At 40.3% G+C, this 14,311-nt stretch overlaps 2 protein-coding genes across 4 annotated transcripts in view; both read left to right on the top strand.

Moving 5' to 3' along the window:
- The window catches only part of il6st (interleukin 6 cytokine family signal transduce), a 22,536-nt gene extending 15,331 nt beyond the window's left edge, over positions 1–7,205 (top strand). For all 3 annotated transcript variants that reach the window (XM_008302751.1, XM_008302752.1, XM_008302750.1), the window contains 5 exons: positions 591–737; positions 868–1,008; positions 1,297–1,393; positions 3,014–3,095; positions 4,493–7,205. In XM_008302751.1, coding sequence (XP_008300973.1) covers positions 591–737; positions 868–1,008; positions 1,297–1,393; positions 3,014–3,095; positions 4,493–5,119 — 1,094 coding nt within the window. In that variant the 3' untranslated portion in view covers positions 5,120–7,205. The remainder of the gene's footprint in view (positions 1–590; positions 738–867; positions 1,009–1,296; positions 1,394–3,013; positions 3,096–4,492) is intronic.
- Positions 7,206–7,837: 632 nt separating this feature from the next.
- Positions 7,838–11,866, top strand: purg (purine-rich element binding protein G). The gene has a single exon (XM_008302749.1). It carries the CDS (start codon positions 7,858–7,860, stop codon positions 8,887–8,889), a length of 1,032 nt encoding a protein of 343 aa, XP_008300971.1. The 5' UTR covers positions 7,838–7,857; the 3' UTR covers positions 8,890–11,866.
- Positions 11,867–14,311: the final 2,445 nt, after the last annotated feature.

The following is a 14,311-nucleotide window of genomic DNA, read 5'->3' as shown; positions in this document are numbered from 1 at the left end:
GAGCCACCTTGCAGGCCTTGATTTCAAACTGAAATGCAAAATTGCCTTTCATCTGAAAAGAGGACTTTCGACCACCAGACAACAGTCAAGACGATTTTATTTGTATAGCTCAGTTTACAACAGATGTCATAACACAGTGCTTAACATGGTAAGGTATAGACCTTACAAATTTAAACAGAGAACCCAACAATCCAAAGTTGCCTTTGGACTCCCTCTGAGCAAGCGGTTGACAATAGTGATCCCGTTCTTTTACTCTGTAGCCTCGGTAAGATGTTTTTTGACGTTGTCTCTGGTTCAGGAGTGGGTTTATATTAGGAATGCAACAACCCTGAAAACCTCGGTGCTGGTGACTCCTGATGCACTGACGCCAGCCTCAGTCCAATGGTTGTGAAGCTCTCTCATCTTCTTGAATTGACTTTTCTTCACAATCTTCTCAAGACTGCAGTCATCCCTGTTGCATGTGCCCCTTCTACCACACTTTACCCTTTTTTCAACTTTTAATTATTGTGTGTGTGTGCGTGTGTATGCATTTGGATAAGTCACCGTTGTGGTATTTGCGTACCTAATACACGATGTTGTTCTTCTTGCAGCTCCGGAACGTGGCCCTCCTGTCAGGCTGAGTGGCAGCCCAGGGCGTAATGACGCTAAGCTGATATGGGAAGAGATTCCCCAGCATCAACGACGAGGCTTTATCACAAACTACACAATATTCTACACAAGTGGGGGTGAAACACATGGTATGTACCCTTTGCATTGTATCCTGCTTGATGTTTTTTTTTTTTTTTTTACATTTGCTTCTTCCCAAAATTGCATACATGGTTTCATGACATTATCTAACTTGTTGATTTCTGTTTTGCCCCTTTGCAGTAATCACAGTGCCAGCTAACACCACCTCATACACTCTGACATCACTGTCAGCCAACACCAAGTATGACACTTTCATCAGCGCTTCAACCATCCGAGGCTCAACCAATGGCACTAACCACTCTTTCATCACACTGAAATATGGTCAGTGTCAGTTTTCTTACATGATCACTACTTAAACAGTTGACTGAAATAACTGTCAGGGCCGATGCCAGTAACCTGTCGAATGGAACCAGTGTACCTGATATATATTTGGAGTTTAAAATTACATTTTTGTCAGAATTTGTTGAAATGTCTTTTTATTTATTATGTACTTGCTTTATAGCGCCTGAATTTCAACTAAGCTGCTGTAATCAAGTTTCTAATATTTTTAAGTGTTTAAGGCTTTCTGAATTGCTACTAACCTGTTGTCTTCTCTAAATATACCCTCAGCACCAGGAGAGATCGAGGGCATTGTGGTAGGAGTGAGCCTTGGCTTTCTGTTTGTTGTTCTCATGGCGATGCTGATCTGTATCTACAAAAAAGACCTGTAAGTAGCACTTAAACTCGTCTCTGACTGGGGTTTGAAGCCCCTCAGGTTATGTCTTTTTTTTAAAATGTTATTTTTTTTTGTCCTTTTTTTAATGACTTTATGTCAGAGGACAGTTGAACAGAGAAAAGAAAGGTAGAGAAAAGACTAGGGAAGGAAATGCAGCACACTTGCTGTGTCTGGGAATTTTGGCCCCCATACATGGGTCCCCTGCTCAACCAGTTGAGCTACTGTGGCGCCCCACTTAATGTCTTTTATCAGAGACCTAATGGATACACCTTTGGAATTCCATTCATTGTTCATTGCATCTCGCCCCTTTCTATGACGGCAGGCTTTTCAACTCCCCTTTGAGTCTGGCCTTCCATCACAGACAACAGTTGTTTACACTTTAGCCCTCAGGTGTGTCCATCTGAACTAGTTTGTTTTGAAGCCATGGGACAGTCAGCAGTTCTAACGTACTCATTCTAATTCAACACTGTTCGCAATCAAACCAGAAAACCTTAAATCTCCCTTTCTTAGATGTCATGTGAATGGAGGCCTTTTGTTAAGTCATTTTAGTGTTTCTTTATGATGATACAATCATAGACAAGAGTTTAAATACATTTGTAAAGATCACGTATGTCACAACAGTCTGGAGTTATGTATGACTCCTGTAACTCTGAATTTTCTATGATGGAATTGTTGCAACCCATAATAATAATAATCATACATAGTACTTATATAGCACTTTTCAAGACACTCAAAGACGCTTTACAAAGTAGTTAAGAACACACACACACACACACACACACACACACACACACAGAAGGCTGTTTTTATGATGTGCTTGGTATATTGGTCGAACAAAAGGGTTTGGTCAAAGATGATGCCAAAATTTCTGTTGTGAGAGGAATTCGGTACAGTGGGGCTGTCGATAGGGTGGATTTGGTGAGTGATTTTGGTATTTTTAGTATTATACTCTGGGGCTGTTTTTTCTGCCAGTACAACTGGTGCTTTCCACAAAGTAAATAGAATAATGAACATTCTTCAGGAAAACCTAAAATCATCACCCTAAAGGTTGGGTCTTTAACACAGTTGGGTGTTCCAACAAGACATTGAGCCCAACACAGACACACCAAACGTGGTAAAGAAATGGCTAAATCTAGCTCGAATAGAGGTTTTAGACTGGTTTTCCTGAAGTCCTGACTTGAACCCCATTAAGAACTTGTGGACTGTGATGAAGAAACAAGTCTGTGTCAAAAACCCAACAAATTCAGTTTAACTGTACCAATTCTGTCAAGAGTAGTGGTCGTAGATGCAACCAGAAGCTTGTGGACAACTACCAAAAGTGCATGGTTGAAATAAAGATGGCAAAAGGACATTTAATCGAATATTACCAATGCTGTACCTATATTTTAGACTCAGCAGATTTTGCCATATTTCTAGAAGACCTATAATCCATCTATGAAAGACCCAAAGTGCATGATTGTTTTTTGTGTCAAAGACGTGTGTTTTAATGATTCCATCATAGAAAATTCTGAGTTATAGGAGTTATTGGAAATTCAAAACTGCCATGACATACATGGTGCTTAAAGTTTTGTTCACAACTGTTTGTAATCCCCAGTGTTTTCTCTCTTGAAGGATCAAGAAGAACTTTTGGCCTGAGATTCCAAACCCTGGAGAAAGCACGATTGGAAACTGGTCTCCTGATTATCCTTTGAAAGTAAGGACTTCTTTTGCCCTGAGAAAGCCAACACAAACAGTATTTAATACTCTAAGTAATAGTACATGAACATCGTAGAACAGAACAGCCGGTAGATTTGCAGCACTGTGGCAGATTGCTCAGTGTGTACTTCCAGCTTCAGCCTGTTTTTCATAGTGCAGCTGACCCAGTCACTGACCTCTGCAACCTCACTGTCAACCAGTCAGTAGGTACATCAGCTTCAACAGTTAAAAGACTCAATGCAGTGTTTAGGACACTTTCAAAGCAAATTTGCTAACTTTGTTTATTCAGGTTGAGTTACAGGTTCACTAACCTGCTGTTAATCATTCTTCAGGCCAAGCACTCGTGGACCAGATTTTAAAGAGAGCTGTATTATATGAAGGGCTGCAGCTATTGATTATTTTAATAATCAAGTATTCTAACAATTATTCTAGCGATGAATCGAGTAATCAAATAAAAAAACAACCTAATTTCATTAAGTTACTTTGGCTTAGCTTAATAGTAATACATTGTTGTTGTTTTTTTTGCTCTCCCTACCGCTCACCATTTTCATCTCTGTCTGTCTCGGTCTCCATTTTGCATTCTGTGCTTTGCATGCATGTTAACGCATCAAAATGGGAAGTGAGCGTTCTGTGCAACAGAAATAACCGTCTGGGCAGAACACAGACAGACATCCTATAGTGTATAGTGGATTAAATGAAACCTCGAGGCAGAGAATTTTGAGATATTTTATTAATTGAATTACTCGCCGAATCGTTTCAGCCCTAATTATATGTTGCTTTGGTTTAACGCACCAAACTTTGGAAAAACAATCTAGACTAATATTATGTTTATACCCACTGGTGACAGTAGACAGTGCCCGACTTTCCAAGACATTCTAACTCGGATGATCCCAACAACGTAGCTGAGATGACTAGAGGAGGAACAAGCCACACTGATGGTTCATTTAATAAGTTCCTCTTTTTTTTTTCTTTTTACCACCAACTCCATCTGGCCCATCATCACGCCTTCTCACTGCACGTACTATTGTGAAACCAGCGGCCTCAGATTCATTTGCCTACTCTAAATAGTGACATGAAAAAAACCAAAGTGTACTAAGCATAATAATCTTAATGTTTTAACATATTTGTAGCAAATGATGATGTGAAATGTGTGCAGATGCAGCTAGAGGGTTTATAGACATACATCAGTTGAGGTTAGCTGATAATGTGTTGAGTCCCCTTGAACCTTTTGAGGTAGTCACCAAAGAAATCAGCTCCTTCATATCAACAGCAGACGTCATTCCACCAGAAGTGAACACAAAAACATTAGCACCACTTGCTGGCTAGAATTAACGCCAGCCAGCACATGTTTATTTTTAATCTGATATATTTAACCTAGACTCTCTTCCTCTGCAGGCAGAAACACCAAAGGAAAACTGTCTATCTGGCATAAGTGTACTTAATATGGATATTTGTGATGGGAAGTGTGTAATTGAGGACGACAAAGCCAGTCTGCCTCTGAAGAAGGACAAGTATCTGTCTGAGGAGCACAGCAGTGGTATTGGTGGTTCCTCCTGCATGTCCTCACCTCGCCAGAGCGTGTCTGACAGTGACGAGGGCGGCGACATGGCTGACACCACGTCCAGCACCATCCAGTACTCCTCTGTGGTGGCCTCCAGCGGTTACAAGGGTCAGACCCCTAGCTCTCACCCCCAGCAGTCCATTTTTTCAAGGTCTGAGTCGACGCAGCCGCTGTTGGATTCTGAGGAAAGCGCAGACATGTTGGTGCAGGACGGCAGCAGACAGTTCCAGCATTTCTCCAGACAGCCCTGCTTTACGCACAATACAGGGAACAGAGACACCACCGACTCTGATGACTTCAACCAGCTGGAGGTGGAGCAGCAGGAGAACTCTCTGGACTTCTGTCCCCTGGAAGAGGTCACTGAGCAGACCACACCTACAGATGAACTGTCAGCTGACTGGCTGTCAACAGCACCAGTCTCCAGCTATATGCCTCAGCTGGGTGGCTACAGGCCCCAGTAGGAACACAGACAGACCTGACTCATGCATCACCTGCAGTGGCACGTAAAAGCTTGGGTGCGCATGATCAACATTTCTGTCACTGTAAATGGCTAAGTGAATAAAAGTGGACTTGATTTCCAAAAAGAAATGACACGGAAGAAGAGATATTTCATTCATGCTTTTAAGCAAGTTTGCATCTATTAAAGTTTTTTAAAAAAAAGCATAACAACAAGAGGGCCTGAAGCAAAACTTTGGGCACCCTGCACAGTCAGAACTTAGTAACACCCTCATTATCAAGTATCACAACTTTATGCCTTTTATAAATCAGTTTATCTTCTACTCACTTAACTATTAACAGGAACAGAAATTTTAACCAAACTTCTGCATGCCACTGTACATAAACGGTTCGGTGCATATGTTAATGTCGTGCTTTGATTTCAAGCGTTTTAGGCTCTAAAGAAGACTGTTGCAATATATCTTTTGCACTTAACCAAGTATACATAATCTGGGATGATTTACTCTGTAAAGTTAGTGTGACTTAGAGCTTGTACCAGTAGTTTGCTAGCTGTGCACTCGTGGAAACATTTCACAGCCATATCTTTATTTTTAAAATGATGCCCAAAACATATTCGACACGTGGCAACTGTTATTTTAATTTTAAAATAGAACAGTCGGCTGAAGTTTTATACATGAGTTGGAGTGAATGGCGCTACTGCAGTGGACTTTCGGATGATGTCTTCAGTTTGTGCTTCTTTTTCTGTTTCAACATTCTCTTGCTGTAGTGCTGTAGTGCCCTCTTGTGGAGGACTGTCAACTCTGCAGGAAAGTTACAATTTGTTACCTGGGAATTGTCATTTAACCTAAGAAAATGTATCCTTAGTGCAACTGTATGTACTGCACATGAATTTAATCAAGTAACACAAGTTCATCCTGACATGTGCTGCTACTGACATGCCAATGCATGTTTGCTACCCTTGAATTAGAAAACGGGAGAAACATGACGTGTTCTCAGTGTATCACAAGGTCACTCGGCAATTTCACTGCGCTATGTTTGGATGTGAAGTCAGTATTTTAATTTATGGAAGTCAGCAAAAGTCTTACCATCAACAGTGAAAGACTGGGTTGCTTTTCAGTATCTCTACAACGCTCCCTGTAAATGCTACACTTGGACCCCAGTCTGTGTCGGCGCAAGCATTACATCTTCATTCCTTCTCATCCTACAGTGTTCAGATACAATGTTGAATATACTGACATGCTAAACAACTGTGCTTTTCACTTTAATAAACCTCTGATCACAGTCACTGACGGTAACATGGAGATAATATGTCCCTGTTAAGTAAGGCGGATTCTCGACAGTTAAGTCCAGATGACCTGGGAATGTGATTACACATGCTCTGATCTCAACAGCAAATAATGGCTTGCTGTGTTCTTCTGGACAGAGGCATTCATTTGCCAGCAGAGAAGCTGAGCATGAAACGTGATGAAGTGTCATGTTCCATGAATTCGATTTAACTTGGTTAAGTTTTATTGAAATATTCCCAATTTAGAACATGCATCCTCACAAGGCACTTCATGTATAAGCTTGCAAATTATATTTTAGAGAGAATCCCAACAAATCCAGAGATTCCCTTTGAGCAAGCGTCTTGGTGACACGAGCAGACTGAATGACGGACTAACTATTTCAGAGCACCAGTTCCTGTGTGGCCAGCAAAGGTTGAAAGGTTTGTCTGTCAGAATGTAGTATATGACTAACAGAAAATATATAATACATGTTTTAATGAATGTGTTGATGTCCATGACTGTATTTCAGCCTGTGTGTTTGTTTTATACCCACCAAACAGTATGGGAAATGGTTTCGAGAAGAGCAGATGCAAATTTAGGCATAAATTTAGACATCTCATGGTCATGCTTGGTGAAATCTCTGAAATGTTATCAGGCGTGACTGTTTTTATTTCTGATGTGTGGAACTTTTCAAATGTATTCTGTGTGTTGGACAGATGCGAATGTAAATATTGTTTGTAGGAGCATGTCACTAATGGTTAAAAAAAAAAATCTGTTTCAAACTGATAGTATCTCATAGATATTATATAGCACGTATTAATTCCTGCTTAACGTTTTGGTGTCTTTACATTTGAAGTCATTGTTTCTGTTGTGACTCACTGCGCTATGGGAGACACTGCCGGCTTTTGTTTTCAAAGTCGTAATAACGGGACGTAAATATGCAAGTTTCTTTTTTCTAAAAAATCGCATTGTGTCATATTACTAAATTCATCTGTGGTGTGAGTAGTTTGCCGGCTGGATGTGAGCTGTGTGGCTTCGTAGTAAAAACGGCTGCTGGTGCTGAAGCCTCCAGTCACTGTCGTGTCTCTTTAACGGAGGTACTGTCAGGACGGGGAGGGGGTGGATGGGTTCATCGGGTTCATGTAGTATTGGACGCCTCCTCCCATTTCAGGTTAGCTGCTTCTCTGGGTACCTCGGTAAATGGTTAGGTGTAAGGCAGATGGATGATGACAATGGAATGGAAGTTTGCGTTGTTAATGGCCACATAGCCGAGCTTGACCTTTATTCATGACACAGAAGCTCGATCAGCTGATGACTCCAAACTAGCTGCCATTTTTCAGGTCATTTGAGGCATCTCACTAACTTGTTTGTTGCTCCAGCCAGTTTGTAAGAGTATACCTGCTTCCTTCTCCTGCTAGTCGTCCACTGGAATGGAGGGATCGCTTTGTCCTGTGCTGTCTAGTGGTGGAATATAAATCATGATGGCTGATGGATGTTGCAGAGGAATGGAAAGAGGCAGGGGTAAGATTGCATCAGATTCTTTACCAAGACACGCATATCCACAGCAATATGTCCAAACTGGATCACAGCAGCAGGTAAATGACATCCAGGAATTAGCCTCCAAACGCGTCGACATCCAGAAAAAACGCTTCTATCTGGATGTCAAGCAGAGTGTTCGCGGCCGCTTTCTCAAAATAGCCGAGGTGTGGATTGGAAGAGGCCGTCATGATAACATCAGGAAGAGCAAGCTGACGTTGTCTATGTCCATGGCACCCGCACTACGCTACTGCTTGGGAGACTTTATAGATTATTATGCCCGTATCGGACTGAGAGGGGGCCTGGCGCCTCCGCAGGTCGACGAGCACAGCAACAACGGTCAGGGCCGCGCGCATGATTGTCGCAGGAGAGTTCAGGAACAGCAGCACGCGATATTGTCTCCCACCGGCTCTGCGGTGTCCGACGACCATGCCCACCGCGTCCTCAAGAGCGAATTTATCGAGAGAGACAACCGAAAGTACTTTCTGGACCTCAAAGAGAACCAGAGAGGTAGGTTTCTCCGCATACGGCAGACTGTCAGCAAAGGACACGGTACAATGGGCTACTACGGCCAGGGCATCGAGCAGACCATCGTGCTGCCCGCACAGGGGCTCATTGAGTTCAGAGACGCTCTGTCACAGCTCATTGAAGACTACGGCGACGAGGAGAGCGACGAGCGCGGCCGAGCCGGCTCCAGGAGCCGCGACGACGACCCCGAGCTTCCAGAGGCTGCGTCTTTTCGGGTGGACAACAAAAGGTTTTACTTTGACGTCGGTTCAAACCGGTATGGTATCTTTTTAAAAATTAGCGAAGTTCGACAGCCGTACAGAAACACCATCACAGTTCCCCTAAAAGCCTGGGCTAGATTTGGAGAGAATTTCATCAGGTACGAGGAGGAGATGCGGCGAATCTTCTCTTGTCATAAAGAGAAGAGGACGGACGCTCGGCAGGACAGTGAGGAGCAGGAGGACTGAGCTGGCCGCAGGCTGCAGCCGCTGCACCGTAGCTACAGAGCAGAGTCCACACTTGGCAATTACACAGTGTACTGTATGTACATACAACCCACATGCGGTGTACTTTATTAACGTTTTGGCTCATCTGCCAAGGGCTGGTAAACTACAAATTTGAACCTGCCAAGAAGTTATTCATTCATAGCCTAATGCCTACATCTGTTTCCATTCGTCAGTGCTCTTGAATGCACCTTAAACACTAAGGCAGGGCCAGCCCGCAGCTCCATGGGGCCCTCAATTCAATTTTGTAACCCCCACATCCATTCCTTGCCTTTTCAATTGAGTGCACTGTACAGTGTGTAATTGTTTGATTCCAAATGTTGTAGAAAAGTGACACCACTGGTCATATGAATGTGGTGTTGGTCAGAAATTTCTTTTCATATTTTGCCCCAGAGACATAGTGGCTAACAGTTTTATGGCAAGCAATTGTACAGGAAGTGTTCAACCCCAACCAGTGACTGAAAGCAAAAAGTAACTGGTACACAATGAAGGACAATGTGTTCGCTGTAGTGTAGGTTTTATAATAAAAAAAAAGCGTGATTTAGGAAATTGTACAGGAAGAAACATATTACATTTTCTCAAAGACATTTCTAATGAAAGTATAAGTAAAAATGAGCAGAGGACTTCAAACATAGAATTAGTCCCAGCCATTTAGACCCTAGCAGGAGCTTATTGTAAGTGCAATACACACTCCCAGCATCAGCTAACGCAACCATACTAGAGACAGAAAGCAGTTATGGTACAGTAAGAAGGATGTGCTGAGCAAATGTAATATTACGTTCCTTATTTGCTGCTTTCTTGGAATAACAAGCAGTGGCTTTGGGAAATGGGACAGGAGCAAGCTGCCAGGTTAGGCCGACACTGATCATAACGCACACATGTTGTGACGTGCATCATACACTACTAGTGTGTGTTACCGTTTAGTGGACTGAACTTGCTGTGTGTATTTCATTCCTGTAGCAGCAAAGCAGCACAGCCCCTCATGTTGTTAGCACTGTTGTCAGGGAAAGCACCAGAAGTTTACAGTGGAGGCAAACGAATCAAAAACTTTATAGCTAGTGCAATCCATCTCCTATTATTTTGTTTAACACAGGCACTTAAATCCACATACGCAAGACTATTTGTGTTGTGGTGATGATGTTTGTTTTTATTTAGGTTTGTTCTCACTGAGCTGAGTCACAATATATCTTTTTTTAAAAAAAATTAATATGTGAGTTGGTGCTTGCTTTGAAGCCTTAAGCACTTGAAGAAGAATTGACGTGTAGAATTTGCTGCCTGAATAGATCACTTTCTGAATATATCCTAGATTATATATTCAAGGGAATAAATGTCTGTTCTCACATCCAAAACACAGCTAAGACAAAGAAAACAAAGCATGACCACCATCTTAAAAGACACAAATGGATCTCATATCGCAGGTCTCTTAAGGACAAGTGTGTTACTATAGTTACATTATTTATACTATATGGTAATCAAATCCCAATAGTTCAGACTTACATCATTTATTTTCTGAAGGAAAGGTATTTACATGTGTTCTGCTGAGCCACATAAAGGGATCTTACGCAGCTCGTTTTCATTGTCTACACGGCTGCATCCTCAGTCCTTTTTCAGTATCCGCATTGCCGTGCACTCGGAGGTATTTGGCAGATCTTGCAGTCGTAAACTCATGAAAAAATAAATCTGAAGTTTAAAAAGATGTGCCAGATTGCGTACAAGCGAACCTGAAATACATCCATCACGGATAAGGCACAGAGCTGTGGGAGACATTAACACTTGATGCAGTGAACCATTAAAGAACATGACTCTGATTCCTACTTTTTGGTCCGTGACCGTTTAGAACGGGAAGTTATTAACATCTTGCCAAAAAGGAAGTTTCTTTTTAGATTTATTTGTATTAAAAAAAAATATTTGGGACATGAGCAAATGAAATTAGTTCCAGGTAATCTGTGTATTTATCCTATCATCTCTAGAGACCTCAGATTTCTGTCCCATTAGGGTCCTGTTTGGATGCTTGAAATATTGGTACCTATATTTTGTATTATTTTACTAGATGTCCCTGAAAAGTTTTACGTACTGATAACGATTGACATCAAACATGAAAATGAGGTCATTCATTATGGCATACCTTCGATCAGTAGCTTGAAAATCTACTGCCTCATGTGTGCAAAAATGTTTTTTACCAGTATGTGGTGCTATGGAAATGTGTTCACACTTTTTTCTGTCGTACAGTCATTGATATCTTAAGTATAGAAACTGGCATCATAGCCGTGATGTCAATGAACACCTCAGTGCTCATTGGTAAACTGGGAGCAAGTAGCAAGAAAGGGCTCAACATCCTTCTTAAACAACTATCTCTATATCAGTGTGGTGCAGAAACATGTATTTTACCTTTCCTTACAGTCTCTGAAGTTGTTTGAAAGTCAATATCTTATACACTCTTTTGTTTCCAAGTCACTAAATCCATCCAAGTGCTGCCTTTACATTTGAGCTTAAATGGCAGCTTGCTGTACATTTTGCTCTGTGTACGCTGTATGTGACCTTTATGAAAGAAGAGCTGCTCACTACTGACAAAGAGCCCGATCCAGACCATGACTTAAGCATCATACAACAGATTTACTCAGTTGTTGTGCTCTCCTGATACCTGAGAACGTCTCAGGTGGAAGGTCTTCTTTAAGATCAGACACTGAGGTGATTAAAATTTAAGTCTCACACTATCTCGCTATTTATAATTTGAAAAAGAAATCGACAATATGCATTCTACTTCAGTTAAATTTTCTAGAAATTTGTTTCCGAAGGTATGGCCGAGGCAAAGGCCAGTCTTTATATCTGAGTTTAATTGAACCAAAATGGCTTACATGGTAAATTCAAATCAAACATTTCAAAAACGTTGAATAAAATTATGTTATATTCACCAGTCTTAACACAAATGCTCTTCTCATTCACACACCACTTAATTCCAGTGTCTTTGTTTTTCATTAGCTCGTACTCCAGTGTCACTGAAACCCAACACAGTCTTTTTTAATGTAAACAATATAATAAAATACTCTCCAGTATGCTAAAGAATCGTTAAATACAGCAATAGCTGAACGTATGGAGGAAGTGGAGACTCCTGTCAATGACGTGTGCGATCTTTTAAAAAATCAGGTAGGAAGTCAGGTTTCCCAGAAGGTGTTGATGCAGATGTGGAGAGGTGTCGCAGCACAATGAGCTAATATTTCAGAGTGCTGTGATGCTTGCGAAAGTTGATGAACAGATTCTATCTTATGGCTTTTCCAGCTCAATGCAGTAGGTATGTTCCCCAGTGATTTTTAATTTTGGTGAACAGTTTCTTCAGAAAAGGTTTTGATACCACAGTCACAGAAAAATAAATTTTTTTGTCTCAGGCTGGCAGTTGCCTGTCAGTGCGTATTTTAAATCAGACAGTTTAACCACTGCTCTAAATCTGTGTGCAAGGTACAGTATAATTCACTGTTGGTAACCAACGACAAGTTGGGAACACAGCTTCTGTAAAAGAAAAACACTCCTGCTGTGTTCCTAATGTTCTATTGTTATTACACTGTGCTTTTTGTACTACCTCGTCCTTACAGTATTACTGGAATATACTGAAGTACAGAACTCAAAGCATAATGGAGTCCTCCTGTAGTTGTCCATCCTGGACATTAAATTACACCCCATTGTAAGCTTCAGTCCATTTACTGACAAGTCAATGTCTGAACAGAATCAACTCAGTAACGCACATATGAAACCACCTCAGACATGTCTGAGCCGGGCCCTTTGTCTCAGTTTTGACTGCTGTTAACTCCCAGTTTAGTGAGTTTGAGATTTAATGAAATGAAAAAAAAAAGAAGCAAAAACTGGTTAAAATAAATCAGTGTCATAAGATTTGTAGTAGTGGCAGCCAGGTTTTGTGATGCCTTTACCTGAAAAGCACAGGACTATTTGGGTTTGGTGTGTTTATTGTACATTTAGATGAAGAGTGTTAACTTGGCAGTAAGACAGTGAGTTCTTTTTTATTTTCATATAAATGGCTATATAAACCAGTGTATAATTCAAAGCACAATTTATTTAACAAAAAAAATAACATGGAATAAAGAATATACTCGATTCTTTACATTAAAATAGTTAGTGTTGATGGTCAGTGAATTAGGCTTGAGAAGCAAATTTACTTTAAAATAATTCTTGCCTCGAGCCAAGATATAAACAAAGTCTAAAAACAAAGTATTTGTGATGTTGAAAGTGAAATGTGAAGTTCATTAAAAGTATGATGGTCTTTTAAATTCCAAATATCACTCCTAAAAGCACTTTAAATAAAAGCTGCACTTTTTCTTCTGCTGCTTTCTAAAAGAAATTGACATTTAGGGACCATTTCTATCCATGCCTTTGGTGTTAAGCGACAATCATGGATCCCTGCTTATAGAATCAAATCTGTAGTGAAACATCTATTAGTGTTATTCATGCAAACACCACATTAAATCATAACTTGCCAGATGTACTGAGACTAGAATCTCACCAGGTCCTACTTTTCCCAAATTTAAAATATGGATTTCCTTCCATTGACATCAACAATGTAGAGATTACTTGACTATGAACAGGATTGTTTGGCAACAGCACAAACTACTATGTGATGATCTATTAAAATGAGAACGCATGGAGTGAAATGGAACATGCCATGTACTCCAACGGGGTCATTTGTAAAATCACATGAAAAGTAAAATGAGGAATCTTTTTAAATTTTACACCAGAGCTGGCAGTGCACCAAACTATTCCCATATTTGTACTGTAACACTTTTAGAATTGCAAGGGTTACATTTAAATCAACTCATATGAATTGTGTGCTAGTTCTGATGAGTGCGATTTTGAACACGTGGTAGCCTGACCATTAAGAGGATTTTGCACCTTACAAAAAAAGTTTTATTTTTTTTAGTTTATTACCAATATAACAAAAATTGGAACTATTTTATGTAGGAGCAGATGTTTTAGTGTCACAGCTTATTTTACTGTATTCCATGAAACCAGGATAAGTGAGTTTAGGATGAAAAGCAAAAGGATTTCAGCTCTAAGTCATTTTCTGTATTCTGCAATGTATGCTCCTGTCTTTTCTGCAGTTATGTATCGGACGTAGAAAGAATAATGCAGAACTAAGAAGATACTGAAGAAAGCTGTGGGATTTCAAATTAGTTACCTGAATAAAAGAAAAACAAATCATCCTAAACTTTTATAAGATTTTGGAGGAAGAAAAGTTTAGGGTGATTTGTTTGTCTCTTTCATATATATATAGATAATTTACAGGGAAAATAGCTTTTAAGTATTTATAAAAAGTCCCATAATTGCAGAATAAACAGTGAGTATGTCCTGTTTTCATACTTGTGATGATTTTTAATCCCCT

This window comes from Stegastes partitus, unplaced genomic scaffold (genome assembly GCF_000690725.1).
Source record: "Stegastes partitus isolate 25-593 unplaced genomic scaffold, Stegastes_partitus-1.0.2 Scaffold1874, whole genome shotgun sequence".
Classification (NCBI taxonomy): Eukaryota; Metazoa; Chordata; class Actinopteri; family Pomacentridae; genus Stegastes; species Stegastes partitus.
This window is presented reverse-complemented; position numbering and strand designations above follow the sequence as displayed.

What these genes read in the sequence shown, in the direction of transcription:
- purg (XM_008302749.1), top strand. Translation starts at nt 7,858, where the DNA reads ATGATGGCTGATGGATGTTGCAGAGGAATGGAAAGAGGCAGGGGTAAG.